The sequence below is a fragment of the Lemur catta genome, chromosome Y (assembly GCF_020740605.2).
Source record: "Lemur catta isolate mLemCat1 chromosome Y, mLemCat1.pri, whole genome shotgun sequence".
NCBI lineage: Eukaryota > Metazoa > Chordata > Mammalia > Primates > Lemuridae > Lemur > Lemur catta.
Window position 1 is genome coordinate 4,402,973 of NC_059156.1, and position 24,616 is coordinate 4,427,588.

Below are 24,616 nucleotides of genomic sequence, written 5' to 3' on the forward strand. Positions count from 1 at the left end.
CTTTGGAATTGAGGGGAGAGGAAAGGAATCCCCCTCTTAGGGTACATGCTCGTGGTCCCCTAGGTACTGGAGCCCACACTCCCTCCCCAGGGGCCAGTGACAGAGTGCAGGGCCCGCTGAGAAGGTTCTACCCTTGGGGCGGTCCACGGTGGGCTGCTCTTCCTCGTAGCTGTGCGCAGTCGACGCGGCTGCACCTTCCTGACCTGAAGGGCACCCCCGGTGGCCACGTCCAGGTGCAGTGCAGTGGCCTGGGTGACCAGTGCAGCGAGCACTGTACTCGCATCTGTGCCAGGCAGCCGGGGCATGAAGAGGCTAAGGTTTTCAGAGACAGGTGCTGATGAGTTAAAAGATGTGGAGGCAGGTTGCAGAAGGCTTCCTTTGTCTTTTTGACTAGAACATAGACACATGGTCTGACATAGACACGGGGCCTCCTCCCCATGCCTCCCATGCCAGCGGCTTCTAGGTTCCCATGAGCCTGGCTGACTTCAGCACCCTGAACCACATTTCTAGAACCTTCAATGTGTGCCCCCTTTGTTTGGAATTGATTTGCTTTGCCTTGCCTCTTGCCTCTGTGTCACACACGCCTGAGAAGCAGGGTGTTCCACACGAGCGGGCAGGGTACTCTGAAAGATGGTGTGGTCACAGCACATCGTGGAAGCCGCACACCAAGAGCAGGCTCCGTCGGCAGCCCTGTGTCACGACAGTGGCAACAGCTTCTCTCTGCTGCACCCTCTCTGTGTGTCTGGCGTTTGGCAAAGGGCCCCAGCATCCTCCGATGCCCACCTGTGGCCACTGGTGAGCGTCGTGCAGCATTGCAGAGCGGCACAGCAACAGAGTGGCTGTCCCGGTGCCCGGATAAGAGTCAGGGACTCACACCTCCATCCTCCAGCCTACATTCCTCTCGTCCTCTCCTAGTTTTCATTCAAGTCAGAGTCTGTAGGGAAACGAGGTGCGTGTTCTTCCAGCAGAGAGAACGACTGTGAGGGCGGTGTTTGGGGAAGGGGTTGTCAGTGTTCCCCAGAGCAGGACCCTCGTGTGGAGCGAGGGAAGCGATGGCTGCTGCCCGTCCGCGGTCCTGCCTCGCGTGTCCTGGTCTGCAGATACACTCGCGGGCTTCTTCGCCTTCTGCCCGGAGGGTTGAGAAATCCTGCCCCGGGATTTCTTTAGAGTTTCCCCTTTGCCAGTTTCCTCACAGTGTTGGCGTGGAAAGGGCATTGGTGCCAGTAGGGTCCCTGAGTCTGAGGCTCCTTTTGAGCATCTCCGAGTTCTGTCATTTTACTCCCTTGGTGACGCTTCTGCTCACCACTGTTTCTGTTAGCCGTCCAGGTAAGTGGGAAGAGATTGAGGTGCAGACAATGGAAGGAAACCCAGACAGGCCCAGGGGCGGCTTTCGGGAGGGCTGGACTGGAGCCTGCCACAGCCACCAGGCTCGTGCCACCTGCTTCCCGAAGATTTCTGTGTAGATCCCTTCGGGTCTGTGGTGGCATCAGGGTTTCCACTGACAATCTGATGGGCAGCCACGGGGCCAGCCCCCAAAGGCACCGGCGTTTTCGAGGGTGGCCAGAGCCCCTGCTTTCGTGCCGTTGCTCATGGGCTTGTTTCTCTCTCTCGACAGCAATCCCTGCTCGAGAAGCAGAGAGTGCTCGTCCAGCAGCACGAGGACGCCAAGGAACTCAAGGAGAACCTGGACCGCAGGGAGCGCGTCGTCCTGGACATCCTGGCCAGCTATCTCGGCGAGGAGAGCCTGGCGGACTACGAGCACTTTGTGAAGATGAAGTCCGCGCTCATCATCGAGCAGCGGGAGCTGGAAGACAAAATACACCTCGGGGAAGAGCAGCTGAAGTGCTTGTTTGACAGCCTTCAGCCGGAAAGAGGCAAATAAGAGGTCCGTCCCCAGCAGAGGCTAAACGTGGGGCTGCCAAGCCCCGTCCCCAAGGATGCCAGTGAAAACCCAACCTGTGTTTATATCCTGGAGAGAGACTCCTCCTTTAGCAAAGGGGCTATTAGAAAAGCAATAACTCTGTGTTTGTTTGGGATGATTTATTTAATTTTTTAGTTTCCTTTTGAACACTGAGCAGAGTGGCTCACTGTCAGCTGTGTTCCTTTAAACGTAAGCACACCTGCCGCCAGGCGCTGTTGGCCAGGGAGCTCCCTCCCGCCGTGCTGGTGCGGGCTGGGCCGGTGGTGCATGCGAGCCGTCCTTTTCCGTGGTAAAGCCGCCGCTCGCCCGTCTTCAGATGCTGAACCAGCCGCCTGGGAAGCCACCAGTGTGTCATTAGGTGCATGAGAGGGGAGGCCCTGGCATGTGTCTTCTCCTCGGATTCGTCGGGGCATGGACTGCCGTGTTTTGTCCCTGCTTGTTAATGGTGTGAGCATTCGTCGTCTGTCATGTATGATGTTCTCTGACCCAGCAAAAATGATGATGGTGATGATGATAACTTATTAACATTTGGAAGGATGAATAGTTTTCTAGTGGTTAAAAACCAACTGTGAAATGAACAACCTACGTCTTGGGTTCCCTCATTCTAGGATTAAAATCGCCACTTAAAGAAATAACGTGCATGCTTTAAAACACACGCAAAAAGCCAACAAGTGGCTTTAGTCCAGAATTCTCACTCGACATCACAGTTTGGATGATGTTTTCCTGCAAAGCAAATTACTTGGTTAAAAGTATGTCCAGTGATCATATGGTTGTTATCTATTTCCCAAGACCCAGAATATTTTTAAGTGACTGCACCCCGCCCAGAGCATTTTTTCGTATGAGTGTGGTCGTGAATGATAATTGGCTACTTTGCTCTTTTTGCCTCCAGTCAGTTACCACGAGGGCCACATTCCGTGTACTGTAAGACCCCTTCCTCCAGTTTTTCAGAGGTCCCATGGACTATACAACTAAAGTTGACCTTTTTCTGCCACAGAGTTTAAAGGTTCTGTGCCCTTTTTATTGGTTGAAATGGCAAGATTCTAAAAAGAGCCTTTTTCTTTTTTTTAAAAAAGCACTGTCTTGCTGTCAGTTTCCAATTGACAGGTCACAGATTGGGAGGAAATGTTTGCAAATCCTGTATCTGCCAAAGGATTTGTATCCAAGATTTATAAAGAACTCTCAAAACGCAACAGTAAGGAAACAAACAGCCTAATTAAAAAGTGGGCAAAAGACTTGAATAGACACTTCACCAAAGAGGGTGTATGCACGGCAAATAAGCACATGAAAAGATGTTCATCCGTTGATAGCTTGGTCGTAACTTACGTATTTTTATCTAATAATTGTAGATTTGGTGTATTTCTTTGAAAACTGTTCCTCTACTTAAATGCATGGTCAGTGGTGAGTGACTCTCCGATCGAGGCCTTCATGTGTAGGTGATATTAGGGCGTTCGTTCAGTCAGGGAGCCATTTAAATCCTCATTTCCCCTTATTCCCACGAAACAAGTTGTCCAGCAGGGTAGAGTTCCCTTTGTCAGCGGTGCCCACAGCCTCACCAAAGCGCACAGACACGTACAGACACACACACGTCTTAAGGCCTGGAGTCCGCACTGGCCGAGCCGGCGTTGCGGAGCCGGACCACACAGGCGCTGCGTCGGCGTCCACGCCGGCAGGCTCTGGCAACGCAGGCGGTGAGTACACCGCCTTTCTGGCAGCCTGCCAGTGTCGAAAGGATAAATGTCTTTCCGGCAGTGTTTATTCCTGTTAAATCAAGCCCTCGCTACCTTGAAACATCCCTGTTCTGCCGATGAAGCGTCCTCCTCCCCACATGGAGGTCACTGGCTGTGAACGTTGGTCAGAGGCGAAGCTGGCCGTCCACCAGCCTCCACTTTGTCCTCGGAGAGACAGCCCGGGTCATAGCAGAGTACTTCATTTGACAAAGCTTTCACCTGTCATTCTCCCCCCTCAAATACAGTATTGTGGTCGTTTTGATGATACACGTATAAAATGTGAATAATCAAATTTGTGTGTTTGTACCCAGGCTTTTGATGTCTTTTTAGGACTTCCTCTTCTACATAGCAATATATAATGCTCGAGTACCCTTTTAGCAAAGCACATGTAATGACAGCTGTCTTGTGCATCCCCCCTGTTTGCCTCTTGAGTGTCTGGTTGGCAGGGACCCAAAGATTCTAGTGAGTCTGTGTCTAACTCTGTATATACTTGCACATGAGAACAATCTGGTGCTAATGGTCAGCTCTTGGCATTCTTAGGTGGTGGCTGTCCCCACTTGCCCTCCGTTGTGGTGCAGCTGTAGACGCCCTGCAGAGTGGGCTGTTGCCCGCGGCCTGCGCGCCCGTCAGCCCACCATGGCAGATGTGTACAGATTTCGTGCTCGACGCTTACCACTTACCTATCGCCAGATCAGCCTGCTTGACTTTAACAAAATAAATAGTCTCTTCAAGTGAATGGAGCGTGTCTTTGATTTACCTGTGTTACAGGTTTTTGAAAAAAAGAATCCGAGTATCCTCGCCATATGTCAGATTCTCATCTTCAACCATTTGAGTAAACCGTGGCATTGGTTATATGTGTGTAATTGATTTGTGCCAGTCTAAGGCCAGTGAGAGTGTAGTCAGGAAAAGGTCGGGGACACAGGTCATGCCAGTTAGCTGTTGCCCCAATAGTGCTGTGGAACAAATGGCTGTAAAATCTCAGCAGCACTCAGTGTGACGAAGTACTCAGCCCATGGACTTGTCTGTCTGCGGCTGAGCCAGGCAGGGCTCTGTGCCGTGCACCCCTCTTCTTCCTCCTGGGACCAGCAGTCTGGCCTGGTGTGTCCACAGCAGGTGCACAAGAGAACGAGCCCAGTGACGGGGGCGCTGGTCACAGCTTTGATCCTATGTCGCCTGCTGACCTGTTGGCAAAGCACATCGCGTGGCCAAATCCAGCACCCCAGGGTGTGGACCAGGCTCGACCTCTTCAGTGGAAGGACCCGTAAAGTCACACGGCAGAGGGTGGCTACAGGGAGGTGTGAAGGGTGGGCGCCACGGAGGGTTTCCCCCAACAGTGTCTGCTCACATGGGGTGGCCCCAAAGCACCCAGGACACAGAGCCAGGTTGGCTGGAGCAAAGCCACCTCTGTCACTTCTGTGCTGTGTGGTGGTGAGCACGTGACCTAGCTTCCGTGAGCCCAGTTTCCTCTCAGGGGTTGACACGTGTTCATGCGCTTAAAGCCCCTGCCTGGCTCCGAGCAGGCATCACTGCCCCGCGCAAGGGTGGGGAACCTGCAGCCTTCTGATTTCAACATTGTGCTTTTTTAAGCACCGAAGGAGGCAAGAAAAGCTTCATCTGTCTCTGCTGCACCCCTTTGAATAAAAGGATTTGTTCTGTACAATTTGGCTTCAGTCAAAAGGCCGCACTTAAGAGCAGGAAGGCCACAGGTAGCCTTAAGGCCGCAGGTCCCCCACCTGCAGATGAATGCCATTCTCATCATTCTATCTCAAGCTGGAGGAGTGGCCGTCCGTGCCTCGGAGCAGACCTGCCGGAACCGCCAGACAGAGGCAGTCGGCTTCCTCTGGTTGGTGGGATGAGAAATGCTTCTGTGATGGAGCAGAGTTGTGACACCCGAAGGTCAGGCCACTGGACTTGTGGGAAGACACTTTCTAAGGAAAACGATTCAAAATTAGGTTGAAGGGTGAATATTTTGAGTGGGAAAAATTCACACATTACAGACACTTAAAAAGCAGACAAATACTCCTATTTTAGTTCTGTTTTTGGTTTTGGCTTCTACAAGGCTGCTTCAGCCTGTCCTGAGGTTTGAAATGACCAAGAAATTCACACACAGGAGCAATTCAAATGTAGTCTAAGTTGCTGCTGTGGTGTCGGAATGTGCAATTGCATAATCCAATGGTCCGTGTGCCGGGTGCCGTGACTCACGGCTGGCACTCGTGCGTCGAGCTGGTGTGCTACCTTGGCGACAGTCTTGTCTGCTCTTTGGCGTGGACCCGTGGGACTCCATCACGACAAGATGCGTCGGGCACACTGATGCGCAGTCTGACTCGTGGGGACACGGCAAACGTTCGATCCACTTTCAGACCTGTTCGCTGGCCCGCCACGGGTTCGTGCCTGCAGGTACAGGTGGTCTGAGTGTTTCTGTGTTCTGCGCTTTCCATCGAAAGAGGACACGTGCGTGGTGTGTTTATTCTTGCATATGCTGTGTCTTGAGTCGCGGCAACCCACAGGGACATATCCCACTAAACCCAAGCTTATTATCCCAGCTCCCAGCCAGATCCCAAGAACGCCTGTGGCGGTTCCAGCGCCAGCTACACCGGGAACGAGCCTTGTACATGGGCTGCTGCTCCAAGAAGGGCGCGGCCTCCCTTCTGAGGGATTCTTGCCAGAAATATGTCAGACAAATCCAAAGTGAGGGAAGTTCTTTTTCAAAGAACATACGACCAGTTATCTTAAACACTGTCAAGGTGATAGAAGATAGTTTAACGTTAGGGGCAAAGGTGACCTGACCAATGGTCCCAGACGGGCTCTTGGAGCAGGAAAAGGACGCTGGCTGGCCCACTGGTGAAGTTGAGTCAGATCTGTAGGTCATGGCATCACGTGCATGTGCATGTCTTGATTTAGGTCATTGTCCTGCAGTTCTGTGAGTGGTTTCCATTTGGAAAATCTGAGTGAAGAATGCTTGTGCTGTTTGCAACTTTTTTTGTTAAGGCTAAATTGATTTCTAAATGAAAAGTACTTTTTTTTTTTAATTTTAAGGGAGAGTGTTCTTCGTCCTCACCCGAAGACCCTTTTCTCGTACCTTGTAACCCTGTGGCACTTTAATCTAGTGCCCAAGAGCTTTAAAGTGGAGTTGCAACATGCTGTCGTACACAAAGGGTCCCGTGTAATACCACCGGTGTTGTGTACGTGGATCATGCTTTTATTTCTAAGCCCGGCGCCTGCACCAGTTTACTGAGTTTATGAGTTTACATAAAAGACTTGCCCACTGAACGTTAAGCCCTCGAGGGTGGGTGCCCTGCTTGTGCGTGTTTGTCTGCCTGGTGCAAAGTAGGTGAATAATTGATACGTGGTTATTAAATGCAGGCCTACATGAAGCAGCCATGCGGTGCAGCCGCTGCGGCACGAGCTTTCGCCCTGTGTGCAGCGCATGAAGACCTTCCACGTCCCCTTCCACGTCCCGGCACGCCCAGCAAGGGCAGGGTAAGTGCTGCTATCGTCACGCACAGCAGGCTGGCTCAAGAAGCTGATGCTGCTGAGGAAGACGTTGCGAGGCGCTTTAACTCCACCGGGGCCATGCTCTCGGTGTTGCTTCCTCGACCTCTACCCTCCCGATCTCCCCCGCCCCCAGCACCCTGCCACCCCTCAGCCTCTTCCGTCTGGGTGTCCAGAGTTGTCACAGCCAGGTGAGGCCCCGAGAGCGAGTCCGGGGAAACCAATCATCAGTACGGAAAAGCAGAAAAACACCTTCTAGGACAACAAAAACCAAATAAAGTCGTTTACGGGTCCGCAGCCACGCACCGGCAATGTGCCGGTTTCCCGTTGCCGCCCTGACCAACGACCGCACGCTTGTGGTCTGCAATGGCATAGTTCGCTCCGTCGCTGCTCTCAGGGTCAGAAGTCTGAGACCCGCCGCGCCGGGCTCAGGGCAAGGCGGCGGCGGGCGGCGCCCCTTCTGGAGGCTCCGAGAACGGGCGGCGCCCGCGGTTCAGCGTCCTCTCATCCCTCTCTGACCCTGCTTCCCTCATCTCCTTGCCCTCACCAGGCTGCCGCCCTCTCACAGGCCCCCTTGTGATGACGTGGGACCCGCCCAGACCTTCCAGGGCCATCTGTCTGTGTCAGGATCCTCAAGTTAATCACATCTGCAAAGTCTTTTCCCACCTAATTAACCTATCCACATATCCCCTTCTCCCCTCCCCTTCTCCTCCCTCCCTCCTTTCTCCCCCCCTCCTCTCCTTCCTTCCCTCCCTTCATCTTTCCTTCCCTTCTCCCCTGCTTCCTCCCCTCCTTCCTTCCCTCCCTCCTTCCTTCCTCCCCTTCTACCCTCCCTCCTCCTCTCCTTCCTTCCCTCCCTCCTTCCTTCCCTCCTTCCTCCCCTTCTACCCTCCCTCCTCCTCTCCTTCCTTCCCTCCCTTCATCTTTCCTTCCCTTCTCCCCTGCTTCCTCCCCTCCTTCCTTCCCTCCCTCCTTCCTTCCCTCCTTCCTCCCCTTCTACCCTCCCTCCTCCTCTCCTTCCTCCCTCCCTTCATCTTTCCTTCCCTTCTCCCTTGCTTCCTTCCTTCCTTCCCTCGCTCCTTCCTCCCCTCCTTCCTTTCCTCCTTCCTCCCCTTCTTCCCTCCCTCCTCCTCTCCTTCCTTCACTCCCTTCATCTCTCCTTCCCTTCTCCCCTGCTTCCTTCCCTCCTTCCTTCCCTCGCTCCTCCCCTTGCTCCCTCCTCCCTCCCTTCCTTTCTTCTCTCCTTCCCTCCCTTCGTTTCCTTTCTCCATCTCTCCCTTTTGCTTTTTTTAAGAAACAAGATTATACTAATCAAATACTTTTGAAATCTGTTTCTTAGCAATATTGGGAACTTTTCCCTTAATTATTCTTCAACATAGTGTTGAGTCGTTGTATGATATCCCATTACGAGGATAGAAAGTGGTTTTGTGGACATAGTCTCTAAATGTGGTTTTAGGATTTTTCCTTTCGGTCCCAGCTGTCATCTCAGTTACAAACTTCATTGGGTGTGCTTTGCACTTATATCTTTGTACATATTTCTGCTCATTTGCTTGGGATAAATTCCTTATTGTGGAAAACACTTTAAGCAAAAGATTGCAGTGGAATTTGGGCTTCTATATAACATTTAGTCCTCAGTGCTGGCTAGCTGACATCATTTGCCTTTTTGGCAGCCTCATTTCTTCCAGGAGCTCCTTTTGAAGCTATCCGCAATCTTAGCAAGCCAATTTCTCACAAGTTAGGAATCACCTTACACATCCTACTTGTCTTACCCATGTGTACCACGTCCCGACAAGCCTCTAACCTGAGACTCAACTAGAAGGAGGCCGTTTCCCATGAATGACAGTGTCTCTCCTAATGCGTTGCTTGTCAGTGGCTTTGACAGCCAAAGAGGTGGTGCCACTTCTACTAACACCTGCACTTAGATTTTGCTGTTGCTTTAAAAAATGGATCGCCTCCAGGTGGTATTGGGAGATAGCATTTCAGGGGGAGCAGAGAGGACCTGATTAGGAGCCAGGCTAGCTCAGATGGATCTTGCAAGGGGACCCTGAAGGTCCGTTAGTAAACATACCCCACCCTTGAAGGCTAAACATGATGAAGAAAGGAAACCAGGACCGTGCGGTGGCCACAAGAGAGTGGGCGCTGCCATGGCCTTTGTGACCACAGGGAATCTGGAAGGTGAGGGCGCTAGGCAATGGGGGCATGAGTGCGAGGCCGAGGGGAGGGCCCGGGAGAAGGGCCACAGTGTGGCCCAGGTCTCAGGCAGCCACGCAGAGCCAGGCAGCTTCCAAGGAGCCGCGGGCCCAGTGAGCTGGCGCCCGCTCCCGCTTGCCGGATCATGTGCAGACCCTATCACAGGTCAGTAGAGGCTCAGCCCATCTTTGTTGTATATTTTCATATGGTGTGGTAAAATGCACGTAACATAAATGACACCTATTTCTAGGTGAATATTTTATAGTGTTAAGTACATTCTCCTTGTTGGGCAACAGCCTCCAGAACGCTTCTCGTGTCACACAGCGGGAACTCTACCCAGCCAGCAGCAGCTCCCCACGCCCTGGCCCCGCAGCCGCCAGTCTGCTTTCTGACTCACGAATCTGACTTCTCTGGGTACCTCACATGAGTGGAATTATACAGTATTTGTCCCTTTGTCACTGGGTTATTTCAGGAAACAATGTCCTCAAGGTTCATTATGTTGCAGCATGTGTCAGATGTTCCTTCCTTTTTAAGGCTAAATAATACTCCACTGTACGGCTAGAGCACATTGTGTTTATCAGTTCACCCGCCTATGGCCATTGGGGTCAGCGCCCACCCTTTGGCCGTTGTGAATGATGGTGCTGTGAATATCTCTTTGAGTCCCTGCTGTCGCGTCTTGTGGGTTTATACCCAGACGCTGAGTTGCCGGATCGGGTGGTAGTTTTATTTTTAGTTTTTTGGGGAACTGCCATATTGTTTTCCACATCGGCTGCGCCAGTTCGCCTGCCCACCAGCAATGTATAGGGGTTCCCGTGTCCCCACATCCTCACCAACACTCGTTACTTTCTGGGTTGTTTGTTAAACAGTAGCCACCCTAATGGCGTTGAGGTTATGTATTTAAAATATCATTTAGTTTCCTGACTGCATTCATTGCCCAGTCTCTGACGGCTTTTTGTTCTAGTCTGTTCCCCGCTGCAGTGGGGCACGCCCCTCAATCCAACAGAGGCCGCCTGGGCTGATGGTCTTCCCGTCCCCCACCTCTCAGAATATCTTTGCTCTGCCTCAGTGGCTTGTCCGCCTAGTTGCACGTGGGCACCACCCAGGGAGCTGTTATAATATCTGTGCCACCTGTGACTCAGTGGTTTGGGAAAGGTGCCCAGTGTGCGGGAGTCCGAAAGTCGTACCCTAGCTTTCGCCTCCTCCCTCAGCTCAGAGGACGGGGGGCCCTTCCTTTCCCAGATGACTCCTACCTCAGGCCTTAATCGAACCTGCTCCCACCTCACCCACAAATGCTGTGGTAAGAGGATGGAGTCTGTGGTCGGCTATCTGGCTCCACCACTGGCTTCCTGTGTGACTTGAGACAAGTTACTTAACCTCTCTGTCCTTAGTCCTTTCAACTCTAAGATGGGGATAAGAGTACTGCCCACTTGGAAGGGTTGTTTGGGGCATTAAATCGTGTAGATGAACATGAAGCTCATAGAAGAGTGGGTCTCAAAGTGTGATCTGGAGGCCCCAAATGTCTCCAAGGCTCTTTTGGGGCATGCAGTGTGTGGGTGGGGTCCACAAGGTCAAAATTATTTTCACAATACTACGTTTTGTGCCTTTTTCACTCTCCTCCTCTCATGAGTGTACAGTGGAGCTTTCTAGAGGCTCCTTGTCATTTGATGTCAAAAGATCGAATGCAGAAGTAGCTGTGACTCCTGGTACCTTCTACTGAGCCCAACATAACAGCGATTTGCAGAATACTAAACGCAAGGCACTTCTCGGTAGGGGTGAAGAGAATTTTCCTACCCCCACCCAAAGTTTTGATAATTTGAGTCTATAAAACACACAATAGATTAAGAGGAGAAAAAGCATGCAAATGTGTTAACGTGCACATGTGCACGGGAGCCACTCAAAACACGAGACTGTAAGAAGGGCCAGACGACTGAAGTGTTTATACCACACAGAACGGGGACGGGCGTGGGGCTCCTGGGGGGAGGAGGTGCCAGGTCACGGAAGGGAGAGGGGAGGAGACACGTGGCTGCCTTGCTGTGCACATGAAGTCTCTCAGGTGACAGTGCAGAGAGAATAGACAGTAGCCTGGAGACAGTTTCTCGGTCACAACTCCCCTTGCTGAGCATTAGTCTTGCCTACGTCCTGACAACGCGGGTGAGGGTGTCCCGGAGAAGCCTGTTTGCGTGTGCTGCTGCCTTCACCAGTGCAGGGTCCCCTCCAGACGCAGACCGGCCCCGCACCAGGGCAGCTTTTCAGAGCCGTCCCTACGCCTGCACTTCTCTGAAGCAGAGAACAGCTTCTCTGCAGCCCCCAAGCCCGGCCCCACTTCCCAGAGGTGACCACTGTTACCCATCTCCCGCACCCAGAAACTCTATCATGAGCATGTTATATATGTATATCCACAAATATATATCTTGTGCATTTTACATAAATGTGTATTATATATTTTCCTTAACTTTCACAGAAATGGGACCACTTCTATACAAACTCTTCTGCAACTGAGGTTTTTACTTAGAAAAGTATTTTGAACAGCTTTCTTTGCAAGGAATCTCCCCCCACTTTCTCTCTCATTCTGTCTCTGTCTCTGTGTGCATGTCTCTCTCATTCTCATCTCTGCCTCACGAATGGAAACCAGGCATGCGAATGGTACGGACACTGTGCCCAAAGACATACTGTGAGCAGGGCATTGCCCTCCCCTCCCAGACCCCACACCCATCGCGGGGACTGCCCGTGGTGGTGCAGGTGCTGTCCTTGCAGAATTTTGCATGGAAAGAAGCCAGGTATGTCCTTACATATTTACACAAAGGAGACGATAAAATGCACATCGCTCTGTAACGTTTACCTGTGATGGATCTTTCTTCCTCAGTGTGTGCACACGCCCCTCTCCACGCACGTCTGAGTGTATGCATAGGGGGGCGTGTGTGTAGACAGGGGTCTGTGTGTGTGTGTGTGTATAGGGGAGTGTGTACATAGGTGATGTGTGTGTATATGGGGTGTGTGTGTGTGTGTGTGTGTGTGTGTCCTCGTCTCAGATCTGGAGCATCACAGCACCCTGGCTGCTGCTGGCCTGTCTCACTGCGGCCCCTGCGGGCGGGCACCTGGGAAAGCAGAGCTTGCTAATCTCATTTGTGCACAGGTCTCTTTAACATCTAGTGAAGCCTACACACCCCTTCCCAGAAAAGATATTTTCAAATGCAAAACACAAAATGCCCAGGATTACACTTGCTCTGAAATGCAGTTATCCAAACACAAACATCTGTGGCCCCATCGTTTATGGCCCCTTCCTCCGCAGCCGCATCTTCCCTCTCCTTCTGGTCCCACGTGCTGGGGGTGTCGTCACAACTGCTCCCCTTTCAAACTGCCTTGACTCCCTCACTGCTCCTCCCTGCTGCTGGGAAAACTACCTCACTGAGTGCGCTGTTCCCGGAAGGAAGTGCTTATTCTGTTGGGTTTCCCGCAAGAGGACGGGGGCTTGGATGCATGCTCTTTTGCAGAATGTGCTGACTGGAGTTGAGGACAAGGCGACTTCCCTACTGTGGCTTTGCTGGCACCACTAGATCTCTTACCGCAAGAGACAGAGTCAGTGTTCCCCATCTCTGGGACTCCAGAGGGAGCCAGGACTGTAACTCATTAATGAACCTCCGTTCCCTTCACAACATGATTCTCATGAATGTACCATATCAAGCACTGGTGGGCTCCGTTGCCCCACGTCCCTGGCCTGCAGAGTGAGCCATCGTCCACATCACTGCCTGCTGAGGCGGCGTGCCATCTGTAACACTCGCTTGAATTTCCCTCTTCAGCAAGGAGTCCTGTGACCTTGCACGTTCCAGTGGGCAACCTCCGGCGAGTATTCCCAAAGTCATCCCCCACAAGCCGCATACACTCCAGTAAACTCACTCGCCCTACTCTCAGGTTCCTGCCTGGGTGCCAGCAAAACTGTCCCTTCAGAACAATTCGTCCAGGATTATCTGGCCAAAATAAATACATCCTATGAATTTGGCACGTGCGGGGAATGTGCTGGCCATTAGAATAGGACTTCTGATATCAGCCTGGATATGGATTGTGACCTTGGCATTCAATTCAATGCAGGCACCTGACAGTGGCCTTCCCTGCTCCCATTTCTCTTTTTAATAAATTTTCTTTCCTCCCTCCCTCCCTCCGTGCCTCCTTTCCTTCCTTCCCTCCATTCCTCCCTTCCTTCCTTCGATGGGGTCTCTGTTGCCCAGGCTGAGCTTGAGCTCCTGGGCTCAAGCAATCCTCCTGCCTTAGCCTCCTGAGTAGCTGGGACTACAGGTACACACCGTCCCATTTCTAACACTTGGACTCTTCCTTTAGTTTTAGCCTTAGCCTCCTGAGTAGCTGGGACTACAGGTACACACCGTCCCATTTCTAACACTTGGACTCTTCCTTTAGTTTTAGTTAGGACAATTTTCCCTCAAAGAACTTCTCCTTTCCCCATGTGGCTTCATCTCTCCATCTTCTGCTCTCCTGCAGTATGTGTTTGTACCTGACTCACATGCCTGTTTCTCCTGTCTTCATTTGTCACTTTAAAATCTATCTCCCCTTCCAAAGTGGATCTTCCCTGAGGAGAAGCATGTGAGCTCTGCTGTTCCCTTCCCGGACCCAGGGGAGTGTTTCGCACATAGTAGATGCTCCAAAAATGTCTTCCCTCTGTGCAGCTCTTCTCCTCTTCCTATAAGGACACAAGTCACCTTGCATCAGAGCCCACCTTAATGACCTTTTAAAGTTGATTACCTCTTTAAAGACCCAGTTTCCAAGTAAGGTCTCATGAGATATGTAGACAGGAAGGAGAGGACAGTGATGGCAAGAGGCTCGCTGCACTCTGGATGTCTGCTGCCCTCAAAGAAGTAGGCAGGAAGAGGAAAGCAACTGTGCGTTACCAGGAAGGAGGCAAGGAGCTGGAGTCGGGAAGCAATCCTCTAGACCAGAGGATTCAAGAGCTGTCACCACACACAGGGATCCCCTGCGTTCACTCACTGACTCACCCACCCACACGCACCTCCTCTGCGCCAAGCAATGTAGTAAGGGCCACGGCACAGCAGCGCACGAAACGGGTAAGGCAAGGAAGATGCTGGGTAAGGCAGGGCAAGCCGCCAGATGTTGAGAAAGTAAGTAGAGAGGGAGTGAGCAGCGATGGCATGTGAAGTGCCACTTCTAGGAGATTGTGAGGAAGGGCCCCAGTGGGAGGATGATACTTCAGTAGAGGCTGAAAGAGGCAAGGAGAGGAAGAGAGCTGGGGAGTTTGGTTTGGATGTATTAAATCTGCAATACCTAGTAGACGGCCACGTGGAGATGTCAGGTGGGCAGTCGGGTATACAAGTCTGGGGTAGAGGCCAGAACCCCAAAAAGATTACAGAAAGAGACAAACCGCGCCACAAATGCCAGTCTGCCTGGCAGTTAATTTTTTTCAATGTGCATTGGTTGAACTAAGGCATTTGGTTAATGTGCCAACTGGAATCCCAAAAAACTAACAAGAGTCAACCCTTCTGAACAGTTTGGTTCTCAGTGTGGTGATAAAATTCAGTTTAGTCCTACTGTTCTCAATAGAAGGAACTGGGACACTTTGATGAAACGGTTGATTCCAGGTCTAGGACAGAGAAAATAGAAGAATGGGCCTTGTGGTACCAGAAGGTAAGGAGTGCTCAGAAAAGAATGTAGCCATGTTTAAAGAATACCAGAGCCAGGCTGGGAGTGGTGGCTCAGTTTGGGAGGCCAACATAAGAGGATTGACTGCTTGAGGCCAGGAGTTTGAGACCAGCCTGAGCAAGAGTGAGACCCCATCCCTACAAAAATTACAAAAATTGGCCAAGTGTGATGGCACACACCTATGGTCCCAGCTACTCAGTAGGTTGCGCCAGGAGAATGGCTTGAGCCCAGGAATTTGAGGTTGCAGTGAGGTATGATCACACCACTGCACTCTAGCCAGGATGACAGAGCGAGGCTCTGTTTCAGAAAAAATGAAAGAAAGAAGAAGAAAGAAAGAAAGAAAGAAAGAAAGAAAGAAGGAAAGAAGGAAGGAAGGAAGGAAGGAAGGAAGGAAGGAAGGAAGGAAGGAAGGAAGGAAGGAAGGAAGGAAAGAAAGAAAGAAAGAAAGAAAGAAAGGAAAGAAGGAAGGAAGGAAGGAAGGAAGGAAGGAAGGAAGGAAGGAAGGAAGGAAGGAAGGAAGAAAGAAAGAGAAAGAAAGAAAGAAAGAAAAAGAAAGAAAGAAAGAAGAGAAAGAAAGAGAGAGAGAGCAAGAGAGAAAGAGAAAGAAAGAAAGAAAGAAAGAAAGAAAGAAAGAAAGAAAGAAAGAAAGAAAGAAAGAAAGAAAGAAAGAAAGGAAGAAAGAAAGAAAAGAAAAGAAAAGAAAGAATATCAGAGCCAATGTGGAAAAGCTCCTAACAGCCTAAGCTGAAACAATTCAAGAAACAAAATAGGTAACAGTAATATTGAATTTTATCCACAGAACAAAATAAATAGCCATGCTGATCTAAGTACTTGAATAAATAAGTAAATGGGGAAGAAGTGACAACTCTTCCTTACAAAGAAATTCCAACCAATAAATATAGAAGAAAAAGGAGACACAAAATCACAATTAGAATACCACAGCAACAGTTGTTGCAGGCAAGATCTACTGATGAATGCTAAAGTCAGTGGGTGAAAGGGGGAGGACAATGGATTTGCATAGTCTCAAAGTAATTCCCCCATAATATGTATGAAATACAAGAGAATGATCAAGTACAAAGAAAGACAACTTTACTCTGGAGAAATCAGCAGGTATCCCCTGAACCAAGTGATCAAGGTCAACATCACCAGTAATAAGACATATAGACTTCATGAGCCCCTTGATATGATTCCCTGGGAAGGACACAGCATCATTTCATACTAGCATTTTCATACCAAAATTCATAACCTCTTTTAAGTCATGAAAAAACATCTGGCAAATGAAAATTTATGGACATTTTACAAAACATCTGGATAGTATTCTTTATAAGTATCAAGGTGATGAAAGACAATGAAATACTGAGGTACCATCACAGATTGTAGGAGACTAAGGAGATACAACAACCAATAACAATGTGGGGGCCGGGTGAGGTGGCTCATGCCTCTATTCCCAGCACTCTGGGAAGCCAAGGTAGGAGGATTACTTGAGGTCAGGAGTTCAAGACCAGCCTGAGGAAAAGAGAGACCCTGTCTCTACTGAAAATAGAAAAAAATATCTGGGTGGGGTGGTACACACCTGTAGTCCCAGCTACTCAGGAGGCTGAGGCAAAAGGATCACTTGAGTCCATGAGTTTGAGGTTGCAGTGAGCTATGATCACACCACTGCACTCCAGCCTGGACAACAAAGTGAAAACTACAATGTGAGATGCTGGATTAGTTTCTTGACCAGAAAAAGGAAGGATATTAATGGTAAAAATGGTGAAATTTAAATAAGAGCTATAATTTAGTTAATAGTATTATATCAATGTTAACTTCCAGGTTTTGATAATAGTACCATGGATATGTAAGATCTTAACGTTAGGAGTAGCTGGAATGAAGGGCATAGAAAAATTCTCAGTATTATTTTGCAATTTTGTGTAAGTCTAAAATTATTCTTTTTTTAAGAAAAAAGTTAAAAATCAAGATTAGTCCTGCTTTTCAAATGAAAATTCTAGGTTGAGATGTTAAAACCTTGCAAGTGGCTGGCCTACCCAAATCAACCTCAATGACATGAGAGCTGATAGGATGTAGCTGGAAATAGAACCTTTGGACTGCTGGGTTTACAGCCCCCTGGAATATAAGGCTTTGGACTATGAGGACTCCTCAGCTGGGTCAGTCAGTCCACAAACGTCCATATTGGCCTTGGTTTCTCACCTGGTGCGTTGTTGATCTGGCTTGGGGTGACAGTGATTGGGAGTGGAGTATCTCAAAGGTAAGCTGCAGAGGTACCAACAATGATGACAGAGACCAGAAGGAAGCTTTAACTTGAGGAGGAGAAAAGGCAGAGACGAGCAATTGCACAGCATTCAAGAAAGCCAGAACTGGGCCCAGTTCTGTCTCTGGGCATGCCACCATATCTAGCTGAAAATGAGTATTTTACCACCCAGAGATGACAGCCCAAGTACTGCCTTCCAAACTTTTATGCGTATGTACGTAGGTGTCTTTTAAAAACAAAACTGTGGTCAATTACACACACACACACACACACACACACACACCCCAGAACATACATAACAACATACATATTTATACATTCTTTTGCATCTGTTTCCTCTCTGAACATACAGTGAGGACTTCCTGTCATTAAAATATTTTTGAAGAATTCATTGTAAACGGTTGAAAACTATGTTCTGTCACATGGAATTAGGAAATTTACTTAAGCATCCATACTGATCCACATATTACTGGTCTCTGGATTTCTCTTACCCCTAGTATCAGTAACACTGCTTGTGATCATCATTGCCCAGGAGCTTTGATCACACTGTCTGATTCGTCCCCTAGAATTGATTCCAAGAAGTGGGAGATTGGGTTGGAAGACACCCATGTTTTTATTGCTCTTGATAGTCACTAACAAGTACATTTCTCTGTTTGTATCTCTGTATGTGCCACCCTTTTTTCCAATTAAAAAAGTAATAGTCTTTAACCTTAAAACAGAAAAAGAAAAATCGTTAGTAATCCCAGTATTCAGATGCATCTTGTTTTGTATCTTCCCAGCATATGTTATTAGCAAAAAATCAGATATTACTGTATATAATTATGGTTTTGTTACCTGCATTTTAGATTCAGGAAGTGAATTATTACATATCTTAAACTAAGTAGTGGCTACATGGGTGTTTGCCCCATCATAACTCATTGAGCTGCTCACTTAGACATTGTATGCTTTTCTGTATGTATGTAATTTTTCACAATACAAATAGCTTTAAAAAGTTATAACCTTCCAAACCCAGTTAAAAATTTCTCTTAGTAACTTACCATACAGCCTTCCAATCCAAGTCATATCTATGATGTATCATGCACACTATTTTGTAACATGCTGTTTATACTTGATACATTGTGAACATCTTTCTTTTGGTCACATATAATGTTAATTAGAATGGCTATTATCAAAATGACTAAAAATAACCCATGTTGGAGAAGAAACTGGAACCTTCGTACACTGCTGATGGCCATGTAAGATGGTGTAGCCACTGGGGAAACAGTTTAGCAATTTCTAAGAAGTTAAATGCACACTTACCATGTGAAGCACCAACTCCACACCTAGGTATTCCACAAGATAAACAAGAACATATATTCATACAAAGTTTTATATACAAATGTTCATTGCACCATTATTCGTAATAACCAAATCATGGAACTAACCGAAATGTCAAAAAACTGATGAATGGATAAACAAACTGTGGTGTATCTCCCTGTACAATGGAATACAATTCAGCAACGAATAGGCCAAACTTCTCATACATGCTATAACATGCATGAACCTTGAGAACATGTCAAGTGAAAAGAGTCAACCACAAAATATTACATACTGTATGATTCCACGCTTATTTTTAATGTTGGCATATAGCTCCATTTCATGGATATAGCATAAATTATCTAACCGAGCCCTACTGTTGGACTTGGTGTTGTTTCCCATTTTTCAATATTAGAAACAGTGCTGTGATGACCATCTTTGTGGCTAAATATTTCTGGCCAGTCTTAATTCTATCCTTGGGCCAATACCCAGAAGTGAAACAGCCCGTCTGAAGATCTGTGCATTTTAAGGCTTTCCGTAAGTATTGCCAAATGGCCTTGCTGAAGGTTTTCGCAAGGGTGTACTCCTGCCCGCACAGCGGCAGGGTCAACTGTCTCCTTTCTCAAATATAGGACTTCCCTGCTGCTACTGCTCACCCATGGGGGTGCTGTCCCAGACCCAAGGGTCCCAACCTCACCGTGTCCTGTGTTGTTTGCAGTTCCCCTGAGCACGCTGCCACCATGCCCTTGCTCAGCAATAGTGCCAATCGCCAAGTAGCAGGTTTTGTTATTGCCACCACAGGATAGATCCTGTCCTCAACTTCCATGGGCCTCGTGGAGTGGCGAGTGTGGCACATGGACGACCCCTCGTTCTTCCCCACTGGCCTTGCCTGTGTGCGAATGTGGAGAGTCTGCATCTACCACCATCACACCAACATCAGCACAGCCAAATTTTGTCATCAGTACACCTACTATGATGACTTTCTCCCTCTCGACAGTCGTATTGCTCAACACCTCATGCTGCTTGCCAGCATACTAGGGCTCATGGGGAGAGGCTTCAGCATCTATGCACTTTGGAATGTATATGTGGGAATTCTTCAAAGGCATGACGCCTGCCATGCATTTGTTGTTTCAGGGACTCTGAACATGATTGCTGGTGTCTGTATCATAATTGCCGTGCTCCAGAATTACTACTCTATCACAAATTTACAGGGGATTGCCTTTCTGCCATCTTTCCAACTGCCGTTCAAGTCAGATACTCAGGAAACCGGGAGTACCGCCTTCGTGGCAAGTCTAGGTGCCTTCCTGATGCTGTTACGTAGGTTGTTTTTCTCTCTTACCAATTTCCCCCAGACATCCAAGTGATTTGAGAAACATGAATTTCCTGGTTGTACGGGCTTTGCAAATCCAAGATTCCCACCAGTTTATGGGAAGCATTACCAAGATGCTCTACAAAATATTTCCAAGGACTCAAGACCATGGAAAAGGTAGTTTGGGACAGAAAGTAGCCAACTGTTTCCTTCTGTTACCTTGTATGTCTGAATGTGGTTCATTGATTAGTTGAATTAGGAACTTTCATTAAAAATGTATCTTGCCCACTTGCCAATTGGTCTTATTGGATGGGGACTTTAATTATTGTTGGCTAAAGTAACTAATCAATACTATAAACCTAGTGCATGGGAATAAGAGTTTCTGAGCGTATTTACTTCTCACATCTCTTAAACTTCTGCTAAAAATGATAATGGACTTCACTTTCTATGTCATTGTAATAACATCTCCCTACCATATAGTTTTCCAAAATGTGCAAAAGTAGAGAAAATGGTATAAGGAATCTCCACACCTATTACCACACTCAACCATTATCAAGATTTTGCTATTTCAGCTCTCTCCCTTCTTTTCCCTTTTTAATCTATTTTTTCTAAGTATTTTAAAGCAAACCCCAGACACCATGTCCTTTCCTCCCCAAATACTTCAATATTACTCTCTAAAAAGTGTATATTTTCTTGCATAACCATATTATACTTTTAAAAATTAATGATTTCTTGTTGTCAACAAATAGTCAGAATTTTTAGATACCTCAAAAATAAGTCTGCAGTTTTACTTGTTCCACATAAGATGCTCACTCTGGTTCTTAAGTCTAAAATATACCATCCCTCACACATACATGGCACTCCCTCTGCCCTTCCTTTTTTTTTTTTTTTTTTTTTTTGAGACAGAGTCTTGCTCTGTTGCCTGGGCTAGAGTGAGTGCCGTGGCATCAACCTAGCTCAGAGCAACCTCAAACTCCTGGGCTCAGGCGATCCTCCTGCCTCAGCCTCCTGAGTAGCTGGGACTACAGGCATGCACCACCATGCCCGGCTAATTTTTCCTATATATATTTTAGTTGGCCAGTTAATTTCTTTCTATTTTTTTTTTAGTAGAGATGGGGTCTCGCTCTTGGTCAGGCTGGTCTCGAACACCTGACCTCAAGCGATCCACCCGCCTTGGCCTCCCAGAGTGCAAGGATTACAGGTGTGAGCCACCATGCCCAGCCCTGCCCTTCCTTTTTTAATGATTTTCATTTGCTGTAAAAGGTGGTCATTTATCCTGTTATTAAACTTGTTACCTGTAGAGGTTTGATTAGATTTGAGGTCAGTTCTTTGAGGAAGAGTACTATTTCATAGGTGCTTCTGTGTACTTTATACTGACTGTCTTATACCAGGTGACACATGGCAATTGTCTCTTTTAGTGATGCTAAGATTGATCAGTGGATCTATGAGGGAAAAGCTTGACCCCTCTTGTAAATTTCCTAATCAAATTTCCACCTAAACCTAATGGTTTCATCTATTGGTCATCCTTGTTTGAATCAATTATCACTCTAAGGATTGCAAATGGTGACTTTCTAATGTGAACATTCTTGCCAGATTCATCAGAGAGGATGCCTTTGTAAACAGTTTTCCCTTATCAGGTGTGGTGGTGTGCTCCTGTAGTCCTAGCTATTTGGGAAGCTTAGGCATGACGATCCCTTGAGCCCAGGAGTTTGAGACTAGCCTGGGTGAGATCCCATTTCTAAAGAAAAAAAATCAGAGTTTTCCTTCATCATCAATTATGGCTATTTGATTATTCTACAATTCAGTGCATACAAAAAAGGTGGAAAATGCTTTGTTCTTTCTGTTGATTTCTAAAGTAAAGAGGGAAGAATATCCTAGCTACATTTAGTGTTGACCAATGCATTGGGTTTTTTGCTTTTTTGCAATTTTTTTTCTTTTTCTTCTTTCAGTATCAAATCAGTTCTTGAGTATGAACTCATGAGATTGTTTTCGTGTTTTTATTAAAGTAAATTTCCAATGCATTCAAAAGTAGAGAGACTGTTGTCTTAGCTTCAATAATTATTAATATATGACCCATCATGTTTCATCCCTACCCTTACTGCCTGCCCTTACCCCCACCTTGGATTATTTTGAATAAATCCCTGGCAATATATTATTTTATTCATAAATACTTCAATACGTATCTCTAAAAATAAGGACTTCTTCTTCCTTATTTTGTATTTTTCCCACCCCTCTGCCCACTCTTAACATAATCACATTGCCACTATCACACCAAAAAGTTAATAATAATTTCTTAGTATATTCCAATACCCAGTCAATGTTCAAATTTCCCTAATTGTCTCATAAATGTTTGTAACAGTAACTTGTGGGTTTCTGTATGTTCAAAATGTTTTGCTAAATTGCACTCATTATTCCTATTTTTATGGTCAAGTTGTCCCATCTTTGGCAGCAAAGCCACAGGAACACGTGTCCTTTGACATGTCCCCATTGTTTTTTTTTTAATTAAAAAACCCCTTCAAGACGATCATAACACACTATTAATATTTACCTCAAACAATTTTTCACTTTATCAATAAAATTCATTCTATGAAAATGATATTCCTAAAGAACAAAATAGTACAGGAAGGACATATCAACAATATAATTAATAGCTATGTTCATCAAGTGTTAAGGAGACAGATATTCAAATTAAAGCATATTTATTTACTCTGCATCTAATTACGTTGTATACGAGTGGTTCTTAACCTCATGGAAATTCTCCCCAATAATGCCAAATAGATACAGAAAATTATGTACAAGTTCACAACCCTCTTAAAACCTATTCAGGGACTACATTTTCAAAATAAGTAACAATTTCCAAAAGTTTGTTCGTTTTTTTCATGTATAGGCTAGAAACTCCCTCATCTCATAATCTTCAACTTATTTTTTATTTTCATTTGAGACAGAAATGTTGAGTGAGTTTATTATATGCAAGATGTATACCCACCCCACTTCCAGCTATTTATCGAAGGCAGTCCCTTCACTAAGTCTTTGAGAAAAGCATTAATGACGATCACCTGAATCCTGAAAAGCTCTGTTGTTGCTTTACTGGTGAGGTTTGTGCTCATCTTCATGGCTAGCCTGGAGTTTTGTTAGTTGAGAACAGAAAAACTGGCGTGTTCTAGGAGGAACTGAGATGCGGACCTTTGAGTGCTGCCAGAAAGCTTGCCTGACCACAGGTCACAAGCTGACAGAGGAACATGAGTCTGAGGAAGGTTGGACTATCACCATGACCTCCCCATTCTCCACCTTTCACAGAGCACCAAGAAGCCTCAGGCCACGGCATCCTCCTTCTCCTCCCCTTCCATAAACAAGGGTATCATTTCAGCTCTTGGAACGTCAATCTCCTCTTCGTGGCAGGGCCTTTACTCATCCTGTCCGCTTTGTTTCCCTCTCCTTCCTGTAAATCCTTGTAGAGATTACTTCCCATTCTTCAAGTCTCCGCTTAAATAACCCTTCCTTGAAGGGGCCTTCCCTGACAGTGAAGTTCCTACCATCCTCTACGGCTTCAGCTAGTTCCTTTCTATCTGGCATTTGTCACTACTTGAAATTAACGCATGTGTCATTTATCTGTTTGTTAGTTTCCCTCCCTAGACTGGAACTCTGTGAGCGCAACGATCTTGTTTGGCATTTTGGTCGCTTATTCCTCAACATTTAGCAAAGGACCTGGAACGCAGGCATTTGTTTCTTATTTGAAAAATGAACGAGTGAACCCAGCAAAGCCCCTACTGTTAACGTTTCCCGGCGCTCTGGCCCCTCACATATCACCCAGAGCCGCGCCCCTCCTCGCACAGCCCGCCTCAGTTTCCCCCTGCTCCCAGTGAAGAGGACCTCAGTCTCCTTCCTGGCCGCTTTCCGACCGCTGTGGCCGCACCCACGCCTGGCTCCCCTCTGGCAGCATCGTCAGCCATCACTCTGGAACTGGGAAAGTGCTACAGCGCTGGCGGGAGGTGCCCGGGTCCCCTCCAGCTCTGGGGCAGGGGCCTGGACTCCCCCGGCATCACAGACAGCCCGGCCATCTTCAGGACCGGATTTGGCAGCACGAGGCCGGAAGTGGCCCTGGCCTTCCCTCCCTCCGCATCTTCTCTAGGAGGACAGGAGGCTCAGCATCTTGGTGGTAGGCTGGGGAAGCCCGTGGCACCGAGAGCCGCTTGTGAGGGTTAAGAGGTGGGCGGCCAAGCCTGGAGCCCACCCGCCTGGTCTTTGGTTTCTTCAGCAAAGAACACCCAGCGAAGAGGAAAAGGGAAAGCTCCAAAGCCGGGAGCCCGGAACGGTGCGGCCTTCAACTGATTGTTTAAACCAATTAACTTGATAGTTAAAAACCTGTCAAGAGTATGAATGACCTCGGATATACTAGGTTATTAAGTGTAAAATGTCCGATTTCTTTAAGTACTAACTTTGACAGTTATTTCTGACATTTCACTTTGACACTTCGTGTTTTATTTTTATTGTGAAGGTACATCCTCAGTCTTTCAAACGCATGATCTGGTTTGTGATTATGTTTCAAAACATGTTTTTTTAGAGCAATTTTTCTGAAACCATGGATAAGTAAAAAATTCGTGTTATTTTTGAGTTTGAGTCCTATTGCGGAACCAATGTAGCGCAGACAGGTCAAAGTATCAACGAAGTGTTTGTGAAGGATATGGCTAATGAACAGACAGTATGTCCATGGTTTGAGAAGTTCAATTCTCCTGATTTTAATCTTGAAAATGACCCACGAGGGTGAC

The 24,616-nt window shown here is 47.4% G+C and overlaps 2 protein-coding genes across 4 annotated transcripts in view; both read left to right on the forward strand.

The window, feature by feature from the left end:
* Positions 1-7,379, forward strand: part of LOC123629085 (protein Shroom2-like) — a 173,939-nt gene extending 166,560 nt beyond the window's left edge. For 2 of the 3 annotated variants that reach the window (XM_045539032.1, XM_045539035.1), the window contains exon 10: positions 1,616-4,278. In XM_045539032.1, the coding sequence (XP_045394988.1) occupies positions 1,616-1,882 (267 nt within the window). In that variant the 3' untranslated portion in view covers positions 1,883-4,278. Of the gene's footprint in view, positions 1-1,615; positions 4,279-7,011 lie in introns of those variants that run through there. The other variant, XM_045539033.1, reaches the window with a different exon arrangement.
* An 11,558-nt stretch (positions 7,380-18,937) lies between these two features.
* On the forward strand, positions 18,938-20,203 carry LOC123629082 (claudin-34-like). Its single transcript, XM_045539029.1, is given in 1 exon segment — positions 18,938-20,203. A coding segment is annotated over 1 exon segment (624 nt). The 5' UTR covers positions 18,938-19,281; the 3' UTR covers positions 19,906-20,203.
* The last annotated feature ends 4,413 nt before the right edge of the window (positions 20,204-24,616 follow it).